At 35.8% G+C, this 21069-nt stretch overlaps 1 protein-coding gene across 3 annotated transcripts in view; it reads right to left on the bottom strand.

The window, feature by feature from the left end:
• Positions 1–21069, bottom strand: part of EVC2 (EvC ciliary complex subunit 2) — a 71201-nt gene that overhangs the window by 16135 nt on the left and 33997 nt on the right. The window contains exons 10-16 of one of the 3 annotated variants that reach the window (XM_048046227.2): positions 19933–20257; positions 17071–17310; positions 16512–16687; positions 11068–11227; positions 9506–9966; positions 6782–6986; positions 5156–5278 (exon numbers count right to left, since the gene is read on the bottom strand). In XM_048046227.2, coding sequence (XP_047902184.2) covers positions 5156–5278; positions 6782–6986; positions 9506–9966; positions 11068–11227; positions 16512–16687; positions 17071–17310; positions 19933–20257 — 1690 coding nt within the window. The remainder of the gene's footprint in view (positions 1–5155; positions 5279–6781; positions 6987–9505; positions 9967–11067; positions 11228–16511; positions 16688–17070; positions 17311–19932; positions 20258–21069) is intronic. The other 2 variants (XM_048046211.2, XM_048046201.2) reach the window with 2 other exon arrangements.

Here is a 21069-nt window from a genome sequence, read left to right as displayed (position 1 = left end):
ATGGAAGGACCACAGCCATCAGAGGAGGCATCTCAAAACCTTTTAAAGATGTTTTGATTAATTTACTGTCACTCAGAGCAGGTATTCCCATTTGCATGCTATGGAAAGGTAGTTATCCCATCCAGTTTGGCCCCTCTCTTAAAGAATGGGAAGAGATGAACATCCCTATTTAATTCAGATATCTACACGGTAGGTATCTTAGCATGGATCCTAAGGCATCCTATATGTGCAGCCTTAATCTCTCTACAGTTCTACCTGTCTCGAAAATAGGAGTAATAAATAGACCTGTATGTTTATTAGAAAGATTAGCATTACGTTTATAGTCCTCTGAGATACTCTGCTATATGGCACCACAGAGTTCTTACACAATGAATTCAATAATCTCAAACGAGTTTTCTTTAAAATTATCTGGCTAGTTACAACATTTTACTAGTGTTGCACCACTATACATACTCTTAGCCTTATCCCTTCGTTAAAATATTTGAGATGCCCACAGTTCACAATAGTAACCGAGAAGCCCAGCTTATGGAGGTGCTCCAGCAGGCCCCTGTCTTTGCCCAGGCTGCAGCATGCCCTGCCGCTTGCTCTGAAGAAAGGCCCCAGGGAGAGGTGGAGGGCAAAGCTCTATCAGGCAATTGTCAACACACACCCCTGTGGCACTGGTGAGTCACACCACTTATAGGGAAGAGAATTATAAAGTAGTTGTCCATCAAGTGTGAACAATAATGCTGAAGGTGAACCGCAGTCTTTAGACACTATATGACTTGCCATTGGCACAAGATCTGATTTGGCCCCTCAGTGTATCTCTGCACAAATAAAGAAAGATGATACGTACTCAAGTCATTAACACCTTATTAGCTTTCCATTCATGTTAGCTTTGTATTCTATTCGTGTTAATCAGAATTATATATCTTTGACTCTATTCACAATTAGCCTGAAAGCAGCATTTATGGAGACTGCCACCAAGCTTTTAGATCCCTGAGACAATAAACATGTAATACGATGCTTAAGAATTTTCTTTGGAAATTATATTGATAAGAAACTTGCCAAGAGAGATTGTGTTTCATCCAAATTCTATTACCAGGTAGATGGAGTTAAATTTACAATGTGATTTGCAACCAAATATGCTTGTGCTATGTTCATGTGATATTCTCCAAAGTCTCCATTATATCATCTGGAATGTCCGTGAACACAAGGGAAGGAAGGTTACCATCAGGAAGTATTTCCTACTAATGTGAATTAAGCCAAGTACAACTCAAGAGTAAGAAACCATGCTACAGTCACAAAGTAGAGACAAGAATAATTTTCTTGTTATTTTTAACAAGTCTCCATCTTAAAAGACGGACTTTGTCTTTCAACATTACTGTTTAAAGAATTGATTACAGAATCACAGAGTTGTAGGGGTTGGAAGGGACCTCAAGAGATCATCGGGTCCAACCTCCCTGCCAAAGCAGGTTCCCTAGAGCAACCTAAATTTGCCCATGACTCAGTTACAGTAATTCATATTAGGACTATTGTGTATTAGTACAAGTTCGCTTTCATTATGGTCTGCAAGTGGGAGCTGTTCATGGCTGTTCGAGGATGTGTTCGCTGTCAGAGAGACACTAATGAACAGTGAAGGGACAATCATCTCGGCTAGACAACTTCTTCAGCTGCTGCAGTTAAATTTCTTAGAGCCCTCATTAGTCACATTTCTGCCTAATCTTTTAGGTGTATGTGATCTGTGCTACCCCATCTATACGGTTCACCAACATGGAGCATCCTTGTTTTAGATGTTGTCTCCAGTGATGGGCTTGAAAAATATAGGTGTATGACACTAAAAACTAAGAAAGCATATGGGTAACACACACATTGGATATTTGGGTTTGGAAGAGAATTCAGCTCAGAGATCACACTGGAAATACAGTAAAACAAAATTCTAAAAACTAAGTTGTTATTTTTTAGCACTGGAAGCAGAGATCTCTAGTGAAAAGCAAAAGTAATGGCTGAAATTTGGAGTTTATGGAAAAAGAGCTAAGCTGCCTCCAAGTGCTCATAAAAAAACAACATTAAAAAGCAGATCACTTGTACCTTAGGCCAGACACAGAAATATCCATTGCTTGTTCCTACGTTCCAGTTTTTAGTAGGAAATATTCAATACTAATATTACTTTTATGTATATATCTTCTATATTCTTTGCAGGCAGGTGAGAAACAAGTAAAATGAATTTGAGACCTTTTCTTCTTTGTGTAATGCTTTTTACTGAAAAGCTAGTAATTTTAACATTTCCCATCTAACCTCACAATCCAACAGCTCATAAGCATTCAGAGCCCCATATTGTACTCTAGCAATACCAATTGGAAATCAAATAAAATCAAAAACTGCAGAACATTCTACAGATCATGACTTTGAATGAGATTGCACAAGACAGACAAGCCCACCCGACTGGGGTTTGTTTGTTGTTGTTTCATTGTTTTATCTCGTCAAAGCAAACTGATTTCCAAAATCCAAATAGTTATTTCAAGATATTCTTATGAGCCATTGACACAAGACAAAGGCCTGGAAGCAAGATTATTCCACACATCAGTGCTGAGGCAAATTTTTAAACAAAATCTTCCTTTGAAAGCCTGCGCACAAGACAAACTTCTCCAATAAGACTCAAGTTTTTGTTTTGAAAGGCATGTTGAATTAATGATTATACTACTGATCTTTGTTACACTCTGTCCTTGCGACAGAGGATAAAGCTCTCAAAAGCAATTAGCAATTTTCAGAGCCACACTGTCTATCTGATCTTTCAAGCTCTCAGTTCTTAAGTTCCCACTGACTTGCCCTGAAAATGTATTTCATTACCTGTAATTCCAAAGACTTTTCTCATGTATGTCTATTACTATTGATTTTTTTTTAGCCCAGAAGGGTAAACAGAAGAAACAATGTATTTTACCACTGTCTTTCTTTTGATAAAGATAAATGCTTTTTCAGAAAGGAACTGCCACATAATCATGCCAAGTGCACAGGACACCTCAACACAGCTATGAAACACAGAGGAATTAGATAGTCCTCATACTATAAGATTAGGCCGTAAACTTTCTTCCATGGCCTCTCAGCTCACTACATCCTGTCTAAAACTTCTTCTCTGGCATGTCTGTTTTATGGGATTTCAAAACAATATATCCCACTGCTGTTTTCATAACCACTGTCTAGAAAAAAGTTTATAGCCATCCTGTAGGCTGCAAAACAGAGACAAGAACCCACAACACCATGTGAGCACCGCAGGAGAAAAGCAACAGTGAACAGAGGAGAAATAAAGCAGAACATTGCTCCATTGTTCCCCCATCCCTTTGAATTGGCTGTGAAAAATCAGATAGTTAATTCTGAGTTAGATGATAGAAGTGTTTACATCAATGCAAAATTTAGAAGCATAAGATTCTAAATGAGGAATGAGGCAACAGACTGCAGAAGGCAGAAAAAAAACCAAACTTTTCTTCTGTGATCAACATAATGTTTATTGCAGTACTTCTTTGTTCTAATGATAATGTGAGAACTAATGAGTTTCCTTAACAATAGTTTAGTTTCCTTATTGGGAAAAGCCCAAAGCATTTGGCTTTTTACAACTAATATGCAGCTGTACAATTAAAACAACAACAGGTATGCCAGATGGCACATGTAAAACTAAAATAATGAGGCTTAGAGAAGCTAACTTTCCAATTTTAAAACAAGATTCTAACAAAAGTTTAAGTCAATGATCACACCAAATGTGTTATCAAAACGAATGCTTAAGAGAAGGACCTATACTCAATTGTCCTTTTAAGTAATGGTAAAAAAAAAAATTAAAAATGAAAGGAGATTTTGGAGGTCATGGTATTAGGAATTGAAAACAGAAGTACAAATGCCTCCAGTTATGAATTAGATACATCCTTGGGTAAAAGCTGTTAAATTATTAAAGACTGGTAGAACACACTTGGCCACTCTTTGCATTCTTGTCTAAGCATCTGCTCTCAGTTTCAAAGACTGGATGTTGGACTAGATAAACCTTTGGTTTTACCATCTGCAACCAATAATAACAATATGCTAATCTCACATAAAATTATGTCTGAATAAACATATTGACCCATTCCTTGGGATCCAGGTACAAAAAGCTGAAGAAACAGGTGTACAAAATTTCTTCCAAATTTATAATAAAATTGGTATTGCAGTCATTTGTGAAATTATTTTTTATCTGCCATTGGAACAGTTTGCCCAGGGAGGTGGTGGAGTCACCATCCCTGTGGGTGTTTAAGGAAAGGCTGGACATGGTGCTTAGGGACATGGTTTAGTGGGTGATATTGGTGGTAGGGAGATGTTTGGACCAGATGATCTTGCAGGTCTTTTCCAACCTTAATAATTCTATGATTCTACCAATTTCAAGTTCCAATGACACTTGCTCTGGCTAGTACTTATATAGCTGAGCACTACTTACGTCTAACTGTTGTCGTTATAATATACCTCAGATACAGAGAAGTAATATTACTCATATTTCACAAATGGGAAAACGAAGCAGAGAGAGGTTAAAGAAGATGAGTATCTCATGGAAAGTCTACTGGCAGAGAAGGAAAAAACCTCCAAAACCCCATATTGACACTGGCCCTTCCATTCCTTAAGGATTAACAATAGATTGGGACTGGGACCCTTTTAAAAGGTACCAACAAGAATCAAGGCTCCCCTTCAATGAGTTGTGTATAAACAAACTCAGTATAAAACTACACAAAATGTATTGGAATCTAAGAACCTGTTTCTGTGTTTTCAGTAGCATTAACAAGGCCCATGAATAAAATCTTGTTCAGTAGTGAAGCACAATCCACTGTTCTATGATTCTATGATTTCAAAGGTCCGCTAGGAAACCCAGAGGACCTAGGGGAATCTTGCAATCATGGATACACCAAGCCCCAGAACCATCAGATGAAAAAAAGAGTGAGACACGAAAGCAGTTCTGTAACTAAGGTGCAAAAATTAAAAAAAAAGCCAAAACTATCAATCTTTAAATACATCTTGACAAATGCAGGTATGAGCAAAAAGACAGATCATGCCACTCCACCTCATGTCTTCTTTATCTGGATATTATTCATGACTGAGAACTGTTATTCTTTAATTATTTAAAATACAGGTTCTGACCCCAGAACAGGAAAATTCTTACATTTACCTTATTCACATTTGCATCTTTCACCGAGTCTTCATAAATGAAAATTTTGTCCTGTAAAGATTTCTTCAGAATATCTATTTTATTTCTACTCCTGGATCCTGATTTTTTCATTTTAGAATGCTGCTGTGATAAGATGAGCAAAAAAGGCATTATTTGTAAGAGGTAGATGGGGATGGTACCATTAAGATTACTACTTACTATTTTGGGCAGATTCACCAGTTAATGAAACACTTGACAAGGACAAATTTCACTGAGAAAATATTTCTGAAATGCATGTGCTGTGCATTCATTCTGATGATTCCTTTCAGACATTCAGATAAAACTGGAAACTCCTTTTTAAAATTTCATTCATTTCATTTCATTTAAATTTCATTCATTCACCCTTTCCATGAAAACTGCTATAAATTTGATTTTATACAACCTTTAGTAGTGACAATAAAAAAAGATGTTAACTGATACATACTGATACGTAGTTTCCTCAGCACAGTTAAAAATGAACAAAGAAAATTAATTTAAGAACTGCATTGTTTTCGAGACACAGTATATGAATCACAAATGAACCTGATAGTATTAATAGGCACCACTTCATGTAATCAAATTATTCTTGACCTTTATATATCTTTACAAGAATATCAACTAAGTATAATGAACTCTCATGGAAATGATAACACTTGTTCAACTATAAGGCTATTGCAAAGTCATTTTCCTTCTTAAGTAATTCAGAAATTATTAAGGTTTTGAACTAGCCTACTTCCTAATATAATTATCCCAAGTTAGTTTACACATTTAGAAAACATAACTGAACCAAAACAAAGCAAGGGAAAGTACTCCTTTTACGATTGTATCAGAAAAATTATACAGGAAACAATTTTCTTTCTCGTGTTTAAGAACAGAAAACAATTTATGATCCCATAGATTTTACATCTTACAAAAGGAATTTAACACCCTTCAGTGTTATTAAAAACAAAACAAAACAGACAAACAAAAAAAGTGCTACATTTGACAGATATTTCTTGTTGGGAAAGTCTCTCTAACTTTAAATCTACTTATTAGACTATCTAGATTATCTTATTATCTAGATTTAAAATAAACAAAATAAAACCACCTCTGTACATATCCAATTATTTTGGAAAGAAGAATCTGAAATCAAGCCCATATTATTATCAAGAGGCAATAATGTCCTTCCTTACTTTAGTGCCAAATTTAGTGAAGTGGAGGGTTTGCAAGAGAAATCTCAGTTTGGGTTGTAGAGGACCTAACTGGTCCCTGATATTCAGAGTCAGACTTATCATCTCTCCAGTTTTTCACATTTCAGTGGACTCTCCTCAGATGAGTCCCCTTTTGGTCACCCAACCGTTTCTTTATACGGATGCCTTCATCTTGGCAAGGCTGGAGGACACACAAGCAGTAGATCTATGCAGGTGTGCAGGTGTATGTGAAGGAACCATATCTGACTGCTGCTCAAACAGTTATCTTTAAGGTTTACCAATCCACACACAAGAGAAGCATACGTTGCTGTCATCTCTATGGAGAAGCTATGGACTTCACCTGCAGATCAGGCCGACAACTGTGGATGCATGTATGAACACCTCACCCATCCCCACACCGATCCCACACTGTGCCTACCTGTTTATTGGTCATTGCTAAATTCTGATCAACTTTCAGCAGCTCTGCATCCCTTTGCTCCAGCTCAAAAACCTGAAGCAAAGTTCTAGCTCTTATCTTGGGCAGAGCCAAGCTGCTGTCCACCTGAGAAAAGCAGCAGTGGAACTCTTGTCTCATTTTAAGCAATTCCTCTTCAGATAGTGAAAGGGGCAAACTTAGAAGATGCCTGTTAAAAGAAAAAAATAAACAATGAAAGCCATTTGCTGTTCAGTGATACAGACAATTTTCCATAAAATTTTGAAGACATGCACAAGAATACTTTACAGGACCATGATCATTCTTCTTTACATTGTGCATAAATCAGTTATTCATCTCACATAGGACTGAGCTGCTCAGTATGTTTAAAATATCCATGAGCATACCTTAAATTCTAAGTACAGTACTTCCTTGACTGTAACACATCATTTTCAAAAGGAAACACATTTGGAATAAAAAATAATGCAAATTTGAGTAAACTTCCTAAGTACAGAATCTTTCTACCACTTCAGACAATACAAACCCCGAATTTAGGGTGTTAGGGCTGTAATCAAGACAAAGGCTTCCTGTAAAGCCTCCCTGTGCTGTTTCTCAGCACTTAGCAGTCCAAGCGACTGAGAGGGGAGAAAAATAAAATGAAAAAGTATGTCTGTATTATAAACTCACGTATGTCACCTGCCCCATCACCAAGTGGTTTGACCTAGTCTTTGTAAAAAAGCTTTTAGCAGTCTGAACAACATGGCTTATATTTTAACAATATGAATCACTCAAAAAGTTCCTACTTTGTCGAAGGAAGGTTCTCAACACAGAAGTCTAGGGAACTATTCCTCAGGCCAAGCTGAAGTTGACTTAAAAATAGAACATGCTAAAGCCTAAATTCATCTTCCAGTTTTGACTAACCTTAGACTATATTCATGTTCTGATCTTGTGACTGAAATATTTAAGAGTATTTCATAAAAGCAGTTTACCTTTTCTTTTGAACAAATTCTCTTTCCCAAAAATGCATTTGCATTAAAAGCATGAACATCACTTTTTTAAAGTAGCTTATTATTATTATTATATTATACTGTATGTTCCATTAAGACTGAAGCTTTAATTCAACATATCATAGTTATACAGTACCTCATAGTTCCACTAAAATATTCCTGGGTTTAGAAATCCTGCGTCTAAATAGATCCTATTTCTGTTTACTGATTCAGCAAAGTACCGTTACATCCTAAATTAAAACGTCTTAATATGCTGTAAAGTTTTCACCTAAAAAAATTAATGCAGTATTACTCCAAATAAGCATTTCCAATATACTTACCATTTCTCATGTTGTCTTAGGACATTCATTAGGAGAAAATCCAGTGTGTGTGCATGTATGTGTGTGTGTGTGTGTGTGTGTGTATGTAAAGACTGCAAATCACAATTTTGTAAAGTCTATACTTAATAAGGACTTTCAGCATTGAAAAAAAAAAGTCTTCACAGGAATTTTGGACTAACTTATTATCTCTTCAGTAGCAACAGAAATGAAAAGCTATCATTCAAAATAATTCTTTGTGAAAAATAGCAGATGAGAACACAAAAGAAAGAGCTGGGAACTGTGATAGAAATCTCAAAATTGACAGCAGACTGAACATAAAGTGACAGATTTTAAGAGACTTTTGGTAGAATAGTTGCGTAATGCTGCAGTTTTTGTATGTATTTGCCAGTATTTTACTGGAAAAAACAATCAGCTTACTATTGCAGTAAATAGATAGCATCTAACAATACATCAGGTGACACTGCAGACTAGAACACAATTATCATGGAATCATAAGTTATAAAAACGAAAGACTTGCTGGGTCATACAATCTACTTCCTTGTTCTTGTAGGTCTGTTCTCAGCAATATATTCAGAGATAATAAGACAAGTTAGAAGATACACTGAAATAGCTTATAGAAAAAGTATTTAAAATGCTGAATAAAGTACAAGGGCTTTGAAATTAAAAACTAAACTAAGACACAAATGGATTTTTTTCCTCTAACAAAGCAAACATGAGATGGGCAAGGTTCCTTTTCCTATTTCTTTTATGTGGCTTTACACAGTACAGCAGAAAAACTTACAGAGATGCTGTCAGGACAAAACTGCCTGTACAAAACTGTTTTACTTTAAAAAAGAGGTATGAAGCAGCTTGGGGCCTCGGTATCAGCAGCACTTTGTCAGCAGGACAGATTAGCCAAGTGTCACATGTGGATCTCTTGAACCACACAGGTACGCTACTGTGCTGTATATTTATGAAATATGTAGAAATGCTTCTGTAAAGCATAAAATGAGCACCTGATGAATAAGGCTTGACTTGTAGCTGGAACGCATGTATCAAAATTGAGTGCAGGGCTCATTAGGCTTGACATACTAAATGACATTTGCAAAGTGTTGGACCTCTGAGAATGAACCAAGAATAATAATGAACGATGCACAAGTGACACCTGATACAAAGTGAAGTCAAGTATAAAAATACCACTCCACCTTTTGGTTTCAAAAATTCTGTTTCCTGGAAACTCTACTGAAGTGTCAGACTGTCAGTGCATGTTGCTGGCTCTGCAGGGGCTGAGCACTTGTGAGAAATCAATTCCCAGGTGCATGACATATAATTGATCATTAACAATTACATTCAGACAGGTATGACAACTCCTAGCTCATCACTGTTTACAAAAATAACTAAGAAAAAGGCATAGAGATACTTGCATGAATACTGACTGTTCCCAGCTCCTTAGTTTTTTTTGTTCCGAAAACCTAGCTTCCAGTTCTTGGCTTAGTTTTTGTCTCGTGAGCTGCAGCAACTCTTCAACGACCATGCTCTTTTCATGTTCTTCCCTTTCAAGCTGTTCACGTTTAACAATGATCTCTTTTTTATGCTCTTCCACAGCTTCCAGAAGGAACATCTTTGGCACGTTGAGCTTTACCAGTTCTTGCACAAATATTCCATACTGAACACGCTTAAGCTCCTCAATGGCTTTCTCTGTTAGACTAAATATAAGATCTTTCAGCTCTTCACTGGCCTCATTATCAAGCTTTTCAGTAAATTCTTCAAATTCAACGGCGTGATCATTCAGAAGATTTTTCCAGTGGCTCAGGTAGTGAGTGACCTCCTTAGTGGTTTTGAAGGGGTCCCCTAGTGACAGCTGCTCCTTTCGATGCTCTTTCTGCTGATTCATTTTTGAAAAGAAGAACAAGATTAAGAGAAGGAACAGCTCTCAAATTCCAGCTCTTTAATTACATATTTCACAGCAAAGCAAAGTTTCTACTTTTGGTTTTGAGTGCTCTCGAAACTGCTTTTCAGCATCCAGAGACTAACTTAATCCTCAACATCATGGCTTTGTGTGCAACAAGCAGGCCTGTGATAATGTGGATTATTGTTAGATAGAAGGGCTAACACCTAAGAAAAGTATGACCTTGCAGTTTAACATAATGACAAACGGCTGAATTGTAATGATCTGGCAGTGTTCCAGAAGTAAATCTGGATCAAATAAATACCAATGAAGAAGAAAATAAAATAAAAAATGTTTTGTTGTTGTTCTTTGTATTTGTTTTTGATTTTCCCCTTCTTCCAGCAAGCAGCAATTTCACCAGAAAGCTAAACCAAAGCTACCTATACTGAGAATAAAGACAAAAAATGGAAGTCTCCATCTTTATACCTACCGTTCCTCTTTGCAGCGACATCTGTTAAAGAGTAGAAAACACTGAAACACATATCCCACAAAAGGTAAAATTAATCTCACCTAATTTTGGTCACCTAGAGATATATCACCTAATCCAATATAAAGAACCTAATGTAGTTTTTCCTACATCCTTTAGGCAGAGTTTTGTAGTTGACCCACAGGAATTTTAACTGTGCAATAAGTGCATTTAAGTCCCAGCCAGAAAATCCACAGAAAACAATGACTGTCACAGATCTGTGCCATCTCCCTCACTGATTCTAGAACCTCACTGGTCTTTTGCCTGTCTGCACAAAGGCTTCTAACACCTCCCTGGAACAGGTAAGACTAAGTAGATAGGCTTCATGAGTTTCTCTACTTAGGTCAATTTCTTGCATTTTTAAAATTTTTAATTTTTAAAGAACAGCTATTAATTTCTGAATACGTAACACAGCAAATGGTGGCACACAGATAAAAAGAACAGACATTTATTTTCATCTGTGCTCTTGGCAGTGTCGACCCCCATCCTAAGAACTATGCTTTACTTTTCAACTCATTCAATTTTTTCTTCATGTTAAGCCCTGTGAAAATAAATATACTGAATATAATTACCTTTTGCAACATTTCCCGCCTTCGCTTGATAATGAGTTTCTGATGAAGCTTTTGCTTTTCTTGTTTCAAATCATGATCAAATTTCTGTTTAACAGAATTAATTTCAGTCTCAGCTCGATCCAGCAGAAGTCCCAAATGACTTTCAGGTAGATGACCCGCTCTGTAATAATAGTGTTTGAAGTCTGTTATCCTAAATTCTTATGAGCAAAAGGATATTTGAAGTAATTAGTACCATTCAAAGGCTCAACAAAGTAGCCACACAGAAAGATCTTTATTTTTTTTTTTGCAGTAATATCTGGGGAGACTCAAAGAAACAAGTGGATAATAGAAAGATAGTCGTAATCTCAAAGATGAGTGCAAAATGAAGCCAGTTTGTGAGGGTAGAGTGAAGGTTTATAAAGAAGGAATGTGAAGAAGGAAGGAAGGGAAGGCAAATGCAAAACAAACTACATATCAGTTAGTAACGTAAGCAATATTCAAATGAGACATTTTAAACCTTATATATTATTCATAATATTTACATTTTTCATTTAACGCCACTGCAGTGCAACTCTGGATGTCCTTTATAAATCGTAATTAGAAACAATTTTCTCTTTTAAGGGTGTAATTTAACGAAATAAAAACACTTAAAAATTATTTTAAAGACACAGAGCAATCATATCCATGAACAGACTTATATTCACATTTTCTATTGCATTTAAATCAGAAAATTTTTGAACATTTCAAGCTAACAGTGAAATACAATACTCTGACAGCGGAAATCCTCACTCTTAAGCGCACAGTGCTTTCAAATTGAAGTTTAGGACAATGGTCTACCTCCAGTTGCTGTATTACTTAACATCAAAAAGTAAGCAAAATCCCAATCGTAGTTACTTAGATAGCATGATAGTTAAGAAAATCTCCCTCTATATAAACTGAAATTGAACTTTTAAAATTTCCCACTATCCTATCTACACCAGAATTTTCCCAAATCTTTCTCAGAAAACAGAAGAATAAATGAAGATCTTAATGCAGTCAGACAAGGCTGTTGGGCATTTTTAAGTTGTAATTTTTAATATTAAGCATAGTGAGCTTCCAAAATGCCCGGTTAAAAAGGTCAAAATGGAATTTTGAACAGAAAGCACCAATTCCTAAACTGAATCTGGATGTTGTCTAAATACCTTCTGGTTTATTTTCCAAATCCCCATTTTCATAAGACATGAACATTATTCACAGAGCTTGGATTCAAAATAATTTTGCAAAATCTCTGAAAATCAAGGCATTAATATGTTGCTCTTCCAAATCCCCATTCCAAAATAATACCTAGACCCAATAATAAACTAGAGACGTGGCTAAAGATCATAATCTACCACCAGAATCCTTTACCAGAAAGTACAAGATCTTACTCTGTTAGGATTTGTTGATACTGTCAAAGCTTTATTGCAAGTAAAATCTTCAAAATACAAGCTAAAAGAAATAACGCAGAAGATGTATGTCTTAGCTTGTTTGCAGGCACTGCAATAGAAATGTGGTATCCAGATTCCACAATTCACACCTCTCTATCTACTGCTCAAGCATCTGCAGGTATCTGAGTAGGCCACAAAATATCCCCTGCATACTGAAAGTGCTGGAAAGAAACTCTGAGCTGCTTTAATACACGGTTATGTCAACCAGACAGGGCCTTCTTTTACAAAGGTTTCTTCCAACGTCTGCTGAATTTTTCTAATCTTCTACAGAAGGCAGATTAAAATACCTCTCAGTAACTTGAGAGCATCATTCACCAGGCATCATTCACAGATCTTCTGGCAAAGTCATCTTTGCCTTTAAAGCAAATAATTTCAGTGTTATGTTCAAAAAACCCCCAACAATAATAGACTCAACAGCACCACGTTTTCTATCTATATCTGTTAGCTCTAATACCTCCTTTTCATCAAGCCCAAGGCAAAAGATTAGTGAATCAAAGGTCGATTTATTATAGTGAGAAAGTAAGGTAAGATAATAACAAAGATATTATTTTTAACACCTTCAGCCTGCCTCGTGTTTAAGAAATAAACCCAGCCTTGCTGCATCCAATTAAAATCCCTGTCCAGGGCAGTGAAAGGGACTGCAATAGAAAAAGATGGATGTGCTGGAACCATCCCACAAGTGAAAGATTTCAGAATAGCCATGCAACATAGAACGACTGGAAGACGATATATACCCACCTATTCTTAGGATTAAAAAAAAAAAAAAAAAAAAAAGAGTTACGTTATTTCAGTTTGGGGTTGTTGATTTAGAGATCCAGCAGGCCCACAACCCAAACTGCATGTTATGTAGTACTGTAAGATCTATCTCTTTATTTATTTGGAATCTACTTATTTAGAAAGCCCAGGTAACAAAATAGTGCCACTATGGCAGTTTATGGAAATTGAAACAGTAACTTGTATTAATTAGTATTATGGTAATTCCATGGCAAGAGACCTTCATTTCTGGTTTCATATAAATACAGTATAAAAGTAATTAGAATACTAGAATTAAAAGACGCCCTGTTCCCAAAGGACTGTGAACTAAAATACAAAATAAAAGGAGAGAAGAAAGATAGTAAGACAGTATAGACTGTATGATAAACTGCTTGCTCTCGGCATATCAGACATCTAATCACTGAAGAAATGTGCAGGCACATGTTTAATGTCTTTGAACGAGGAGAATGTTAATGAAGGAAAATACTGCAGTAATGACAAGGATGTTTACAGGTGGGTTCGCCTAAATGCAGTAAGTATCTTTGAAGGTACAGAGATGAAATGTGCACTCATGAGCAGCCAGTATCAGAGGTCAATTGGAGGCAAACCTTGATTTCGTTGTACTGAGAAAAAGCCAACAAGTTTAGGAGAAAATGTGAAATGAGGGTACTAAAAGTAAAAAGCAGTAGCTCATATTACATGCTATGGAGAACTGTCTACGGAAAGCTGGACCAGAGCAAAGGAAGACTGATTTATGAAAGCTAGAGAAGATGCAGGAGAGACTGAAGCGTAACTGATGAAGCAGAAAAGCTGTGTATGGAGGTTGACTCAAAACAAACCATACAGACAGAACCTGCAAGACAATGTTGATGTTACTGAACTTCAGCTACTTCAGGATTTCACCCACTGAGCTGGCATATTGCCATCACAATTGAGGGAAATAATTCAGGGCAATAAATGCCTTATACAGAAAAGAGCAGGAAACGTTAAGAGATTATGAGAAAGCTTTATACTGATGCATTACCACTGGATGCGTTCACTTTCCAATGCCTACTTCCTGAAAGGTCCAGCAAGACAGATTGGAAAACTACTTTGGTTATATCAAGATCCACATAAATGAAAAATATTCACAAGAATAAGAGACCAACATAAGATGTTTTGCTTTGATCTTTTATGTCAAAGATAATCAACTGCCTACTTTAAAAACAGTTAACAAGAAATGCTTGAGGTCTCATAAATATTACAATTTTTGAAGAAATTTATAAAGGAGCTTGAATTGTTCATAAATAGTGAATCAGCAGAACTGGACTAAGCTTTTTAGGAGACCAAAGAAGAAATTAAACTTCTTGTGGGAGTTCAGATACTCACTAAAGAACAATGCAACATGCTACAAATGCTGTAGTTTAAAAATGTCACGAACCTGGCACCTCTGGGTATACCCAGAACAACATCAGGCTAAATATTGCCTCAAGTATCACCTTTTGACTCATTTATTTGTTAAGGGAAAACACAAAACGCCTAGCTAGACAACCCTACAAATCTATAATTACCATCTGAATTTTAGAACTTGCTTTCCTGCATTTTGGCACTGCAGCTCACAGACTTGCTTTCCAAACAGCACTGAGTACACACAGCCAGTCCTAACAAATGGGATATTTTATTTAACTGCTATCTTTAGAAAGCTCGGCTTGAAAACCATGGCTGCTTTACTTCATTTAAAATCTTCGCAAATCTCCCTAGAATTGTTTTGGCTTGGTTTCGTTTTGCTTTTTATAACCTTTATTTCTGGCTACACATAATCTTTTTCATATTAATTTTGAATTGCCTTTCTATCTGATAAATTTTAAACATCCTATTACGACCTCTCCCCTCATCATTTATGTGCTGTTTCATGTATTCCTCAATTCTGTTTACCTGTGGTATATCAGTTTCTCTTCTCAATATAAATAGCTCTGCATTTTAGAATTCCATTTTTAACTGTAAGTTTAAGTACCATTATCAATGTTCGGCATAACAGATTAAGACAGACCTGTATTTATATTTAGACAAGCAAATTCAGTGCTAATATGAAACTTAAGAGGATATTATGGATACAAATTTAAAGTACCAAACCATCAAACCAAACTACACCTGCTCAAACACCCCAAATTATAAATATTCCCCAAATCAGTTTAGAGTTAAAAACTGAAATTTAAGCCTTCCTAGCACAGATTATAACTTCCTCTGGGTTTATACAAAGATATTTCAGTTTGCTTGTAGAAAAAGGTCTAGCAAATAATCTGTTTTAATAGATTCTGCAGCTTTATAATCTCAACATCTAAAGAATAAATAACATAACAGTTTGGCCAAAATTTGCTTGAATGGAATTCATGCCCCCTGCAGGTATGGGAAGTTAGAGGAAAATAAGTCGTTCTACACCCAAAAAATCAGATGGGATTTCTCCTCTACAAATGCCATCTCCAACTATGGTCATGTTTCCTTTGCCTGCAGAGTACTATCACTCTGTGAAGTTTGAAAAGAGTGCTACAGAATTTATTTGTCATCATGTTAACGATGCTTTAAGGGGGAAGAGGTTGATTGTTTTTGCAGAGAGTTTTCGTTTTTTGTGTGCAAGCATCCCTCCCATTAAAATATATTTTTGGGGATGAGATCTACAAGGTCTTGGATTACTAATACTAGATGTTTCCTCCCCGTTCTGTTGTTAATATGTTTTTTTACTATTAAGTGCAGCAACAGGCATACAACTATTTTTCCAGCTTGAGAAGCCCCAGTTGTTCATTTCAATGATTTGATCCATGGATGCAGCGGTCGTACAGAAAAGAGTTTTTCTCATTAAGGCTCTTCACATAACGACATCTGTGAAAACATCTCGGAACATTTCTTATATAATCCAATTCTAAAAAGAAGCATGAACTGATGGAAAGGAACTCTCTGTGGAAGATGTGCCTAAATTGTATTTCCTATGCCAAGAGATTTATTTTTGTCTTTGAGCCACACAGCTGCAGATTTTAGCAAAACAGGCAAAGCAGTGCAAGCATACTGGAAGAACCTCTCTCTGATCAACAAAATCTCGAGGCTAAACTTAGAGTATGATTCCAACATGGCAGCAAACAGGACAAGTAAAAAGATGAGCAAGCAAAGGTTAAAAAAAATAGGTAAATCAGATTATCATATCAACAGATGCAATATTTGGTAATTTTTAAACTGACTTTAAAACTGACTTAAAAAAACAGCTGAGATATTTACCTTTCCATCTTATTAATGAGAGCTGATATCTGGGTTGCTGCTGCATTTATAAGAGTAGAAGCTTGAGAATCCATTAACTGTACCTTACTTATAAGAGACTCTCTGTAAGCAAATCTTCTATTCAGATGGTATTTCTTGCTAGCTTGCAAAAAATCCATTAACTCTTCAATGTCTCCCTACAGGAAGGAAGGAATGTGAACAAATATATCTAATTAGACGTAAAGTTAATTTCAACTAACACCTATGGATATCAGGCCAAATTTGTTCATTAATAACGAAAAGTTAAAAATTTCTTACAGGTCAAAAAACAGTGAGCTTATATATATATATATATATATATATAAAACAATATATGTACGTTGTGTAGATATCTAAATGTCCATAATGATAGCAATATATTTTTGAATGTTATTCCTACAAACATTAGTTATAAAAAGTGCTAACATATGGATAATATCTTCTATATATGAGTGCAGATATTTTCCTGAAACATTTCACAAAAGTTACTGTGGGTTTGGATTCTGTCATTAAGTTAGGAATGAAGCTGTCATCCTATTACCTGTATTTTAGAGTAATCTTGCACTAATGCTTTAGCTGCTTCCAATTTCAGTTCTCCCTTTAAGGTAGCATTTGTTATCTGTGTAAAAAAGATGTTATGGAGCTCCTTTCTCTGGGAAATAGCCAGTTGCCTGTAAGCTTTTGCAAAATATTCCTCCTGCTTTACCAGAAGGAACCTCTTCAAGTGGTCCTGCTCCAGCCTGTGAAGTCTATCCAGAAGAGTTCTATATTCAACAGCAGGCTGCAGAGAAGAGAAAAATAAATATATCTGAAGTGATATTCAATATTCAACATTTTTTAAAGTATCATTGCTACTAGTTCATATGTATTTTATGCATACTCTGATTACTGTCATTTCAGGTTTGAATGCAGACTAATACTAAATCAATGTACACTTCCCATGTTTTTCATCTGTTGGAATGATGGGTTGTACAACAGTCAGTTTATAACCCAGGTAACACTTCCAAGGCATTATGAAGTCTTTTTAGAATATACATGTAATGAATTTCTTATGTTTCATCAATTCTGCAATCATATTAAAATTGAATAGACTTCCAAAATACAGAAAGAATGAAAGAACAGTAAGCACACATTTTAAAAACAATATAAATTAGAAAAAATACTCTACCTCAAATCTTTAGAAGTTCTTATTATCAGTGACCTACTTTATCTATTGGTTTCTACAAATTAATTCAAGAGCACCACTTTAGAGTTACAACAATGGTGCAGAATTAAATGGCAATTAATTTAAAAGCCTCTTTGCAAGAAAGAGCAAAGTAGTTCTCATAGTTCTCTAGTAAGACTTAACATATTCATAGTTTTAATCTCAGATGGCATAAACTCATTTTAGAATCAAAAAATACATTTCCCAAAGAGCAAAGGATGTTTCTAATGTCAGCAGAACTACTAAACAATAGGCATGTCGGTCTTGTTCCGAATTTCATCCTATTAATATGGGGAGAACTGTCCTCTGCACTGAGCCCCCCCCACTGGTCACCCCTCATTCCCAAGTGATGCATTGCAGGCAGCAAACAATTAATCCAAAAGGGTAGGGAATATATATTGTGTTTTGACTGAAAAGGGTGAAGCGGCTGGTGCTGCAGCTGGTTTTTTACTGCTGTTTTTCAGATGTCACCCACTGGCAGGAGCTCTAGTGTGAGCCATGCCTAGTTCCCCAGCATGTCCTTTTGGACCAGGTTCCACAGGGAGTATTAAAACACATTCCTTCATAGATCCTGGTGCTTTTTGCTGTGTTCAGAAAGCATAATTAGTATTACAGTTTTAGGGGAGAAAGGTGGATAACAGGATGATAAGTAGATGATAAATGCATGAGGACAAGAATTGGATTGGCTTTAGTTCTTTCACTGACTCCTAACATTGAGGTTTTCTAATATAAACCAGACTGAAACAATATCAAATGTATTTTGTGCAAAGAAAAATTGCCGGACTAAGAGCATATTTAGTGAGAGTTCACTAAATATGGTTCACTGGAGTCACAATCTAAAATTAGCTGGAAACCCCAAAGAAGGTCAGCTGGCTTACGTAAGTAAGTCCACCAGCTTTCTCCACACAACAGCCTGATAAATTAAAGTTCTTCCAGAGAGCCTCAGCATACTATAGTACCTTTCCCTACAATTACAGTATACATAAGCATGTGCAAGGGAATATACTGGTGTAACAGAATCTATTCCAAACAAAACTTATTTTGTCTCTATAACCCAAATGAAACAGCTGAAAATTCAGAAGTGCTGCATCCAATACCCATGCATCCACTTGCACATCCAGAAACAAATCCCCACTGGTAAATAACGAACAGTACTATTTATTCCCACAAGTCATCCTAATAAGCTGAGTTATGGACAAGCATGGAACATTAACTTCGGTATGTTAGCATTTTAAGGTTACAGAGGTAGAATATTCAAAACCTAGCAGACTTCCCTCCAGACACATAAAATGAAAAGGAAAAAGATCAGTCCATTTTATTGTAAAAAAATCATTATACCTGAAAGATGACATTGAAGAACAGAGCATGATTTTGCAGATAGGATGTTGGACCAGAGGATGTTAAGACTTAGGCACAGCTTCCAGCTAATGACTATCTATGAAATCCTAGGCAATAATACCCATTCCTGACTATCTATGAAATCCTAGGCAATAATACCCATTCTGAAAGAGATCTTTGGATGAAAGTAACACACATAAGCATTAAGCTTTCACTTAAGCAGAGCCCCTAAACTTGTAAAGGATTATATTCTGTCTTAACACAACTTATCTCTCTGTTCCCCGGAGGCTATTTTCAAGAGAAGTCCACTACCTGCTTTGCATATAGACTGTTCTGTGTGCCTTTACTTGGCCTGGAAGAAATCAGTCTTCGGTGGAGCTTATATTTTCATTTTCTTCAAAATAAGAATATAAATCTTGGAGAATTTTTACCAAGATTGTTAAGGTGTATGATGCAGATTAGGTTTATGATTCTGCTCTGAATGTGCAATATACTTTACACAGTGTCTGACTGGATTTCTTTGGAATCACTACCATAGAAAATAACAAATAATAACACACAACTTTGCAAGGGTGGCTAAAAGTGACTATGCAATAAATAAATAAATAAATAATCAGGATAACAATAGTCTTTTGTTTTCAAGTGTCGATACTCTTGATATAATTTCATTTTCCTGGTAAAGTAAAACACACAGAAAATGTCTATTCAATCACTCTATTTATCAAATCTGAATTTCTGAACACATTTAAATTGTATAGTCTTAGTCTTCTAAGCAAACAACTCAGCCATCCCACGCTAAAAGAGAAACCATCTATATAAAACCACATCATGCAAAGTATCTTGATTTTATACAAGATTTACCTTTTCATTCACTTTCTTCATTAATTCTTCAGCTTCTTCATTCGCAGCTCTCTCTTTTTGGCGTTGAGCCTCCATTTTCTTCCTAGTTTCCAGATTACATTCAGCTGTGAAAGCCACAACCTTTCTTTCATACTCTTCCTGAATCTCCTTCTCCATTGCAAGAAACTGTTTTTTAAAAATTGAACTCATCCTCTTCTCCACATGAGGAAAGAGGCTGTGACTTAAAACCATGTTCTTCATCATCATAGCAATCACTTCTTTACATATCTGCATTCGATATGCCTCCAAATCAGCATCTGCCCGAGTCAGGCTGGCAACCTCCAGGCTGTGGAAAGGCAATTGGGACTGTTTAAAATCTCAGACCACAGGAAATTTCTATCATAAAACAAGGATATCTAGACTTATTGTGTAACTGAGAATGGCAGTCAGACAAGTGCAGAAATATCTCAGCACATGAGTTTACTAATCATGATAGTAATCATTCATTTAAAAGTAGAGTGAACTAATTTCTACTAAACTAACTTCCATTTTATATATATATATATATATATATACATACATACATATATACATGTATGTATTCATACACTTCTGGTTTAGACCAAAAAAGGAAAAGCTTTACTTTGGAACACAAAACTTTCCGTCAATTTAAAAGCAAACAAAAACCTCCAACAGAAAATAAACTTATGTTGGGAAGCACACAGTGCGGATGAAGTATCTGAATGGACTATAAATTCTGCTGACTCTGTAAAATAGTTCTAAACTCACTGACCCATCCATATTAATGCATTACTGGTTTGTGTTCTCCTCTGGTTTATTTCCTTCCCTGCAGGGAAGAGGGAAAAGTGTTTTGATTATGTGCTGATATAAACAAATTAGAGAAGCTGAAAAAGCTGATGCCTCTGTCTCTCATTAAGAGTAACAGAGTCCTAGAAAAGTCCAGAGGTGTTTTTTTTGTTTGTTTAAAAAAACAAACGAACAAAAAAAAACCCCACCAAATTACAGTAAATGGATACAGTCTTATTTATCTTTATTTAAACTGGAATACCACTCTCATTTCATAAAATACTTATCTATTGTAATTTCTGTAGCTTTGCCTATTCTGCATTTGATTCAATATTGGAGAACTTGATATTT

This window comes from Anser cygnoides, chromosome 4 (genome assembly GCF_040182565.1).
Source record: "Anser cygnoides isolate HZ-2024a breed goose chromosome 4, Taihu_goose_T2T_genome, whole genome shotgun sequence".
Lineage (NCBI taxonomy): Eukaryota > Metazoa > Chordata > Aves > Anseriformes > Anatidae > Anser > Anser cygnoides.
The sequence above is the reverse complement of the archived record's forward strand: the minus strand, read 5'-3'. Positions and strand labels throughout refer to the sequence as shown.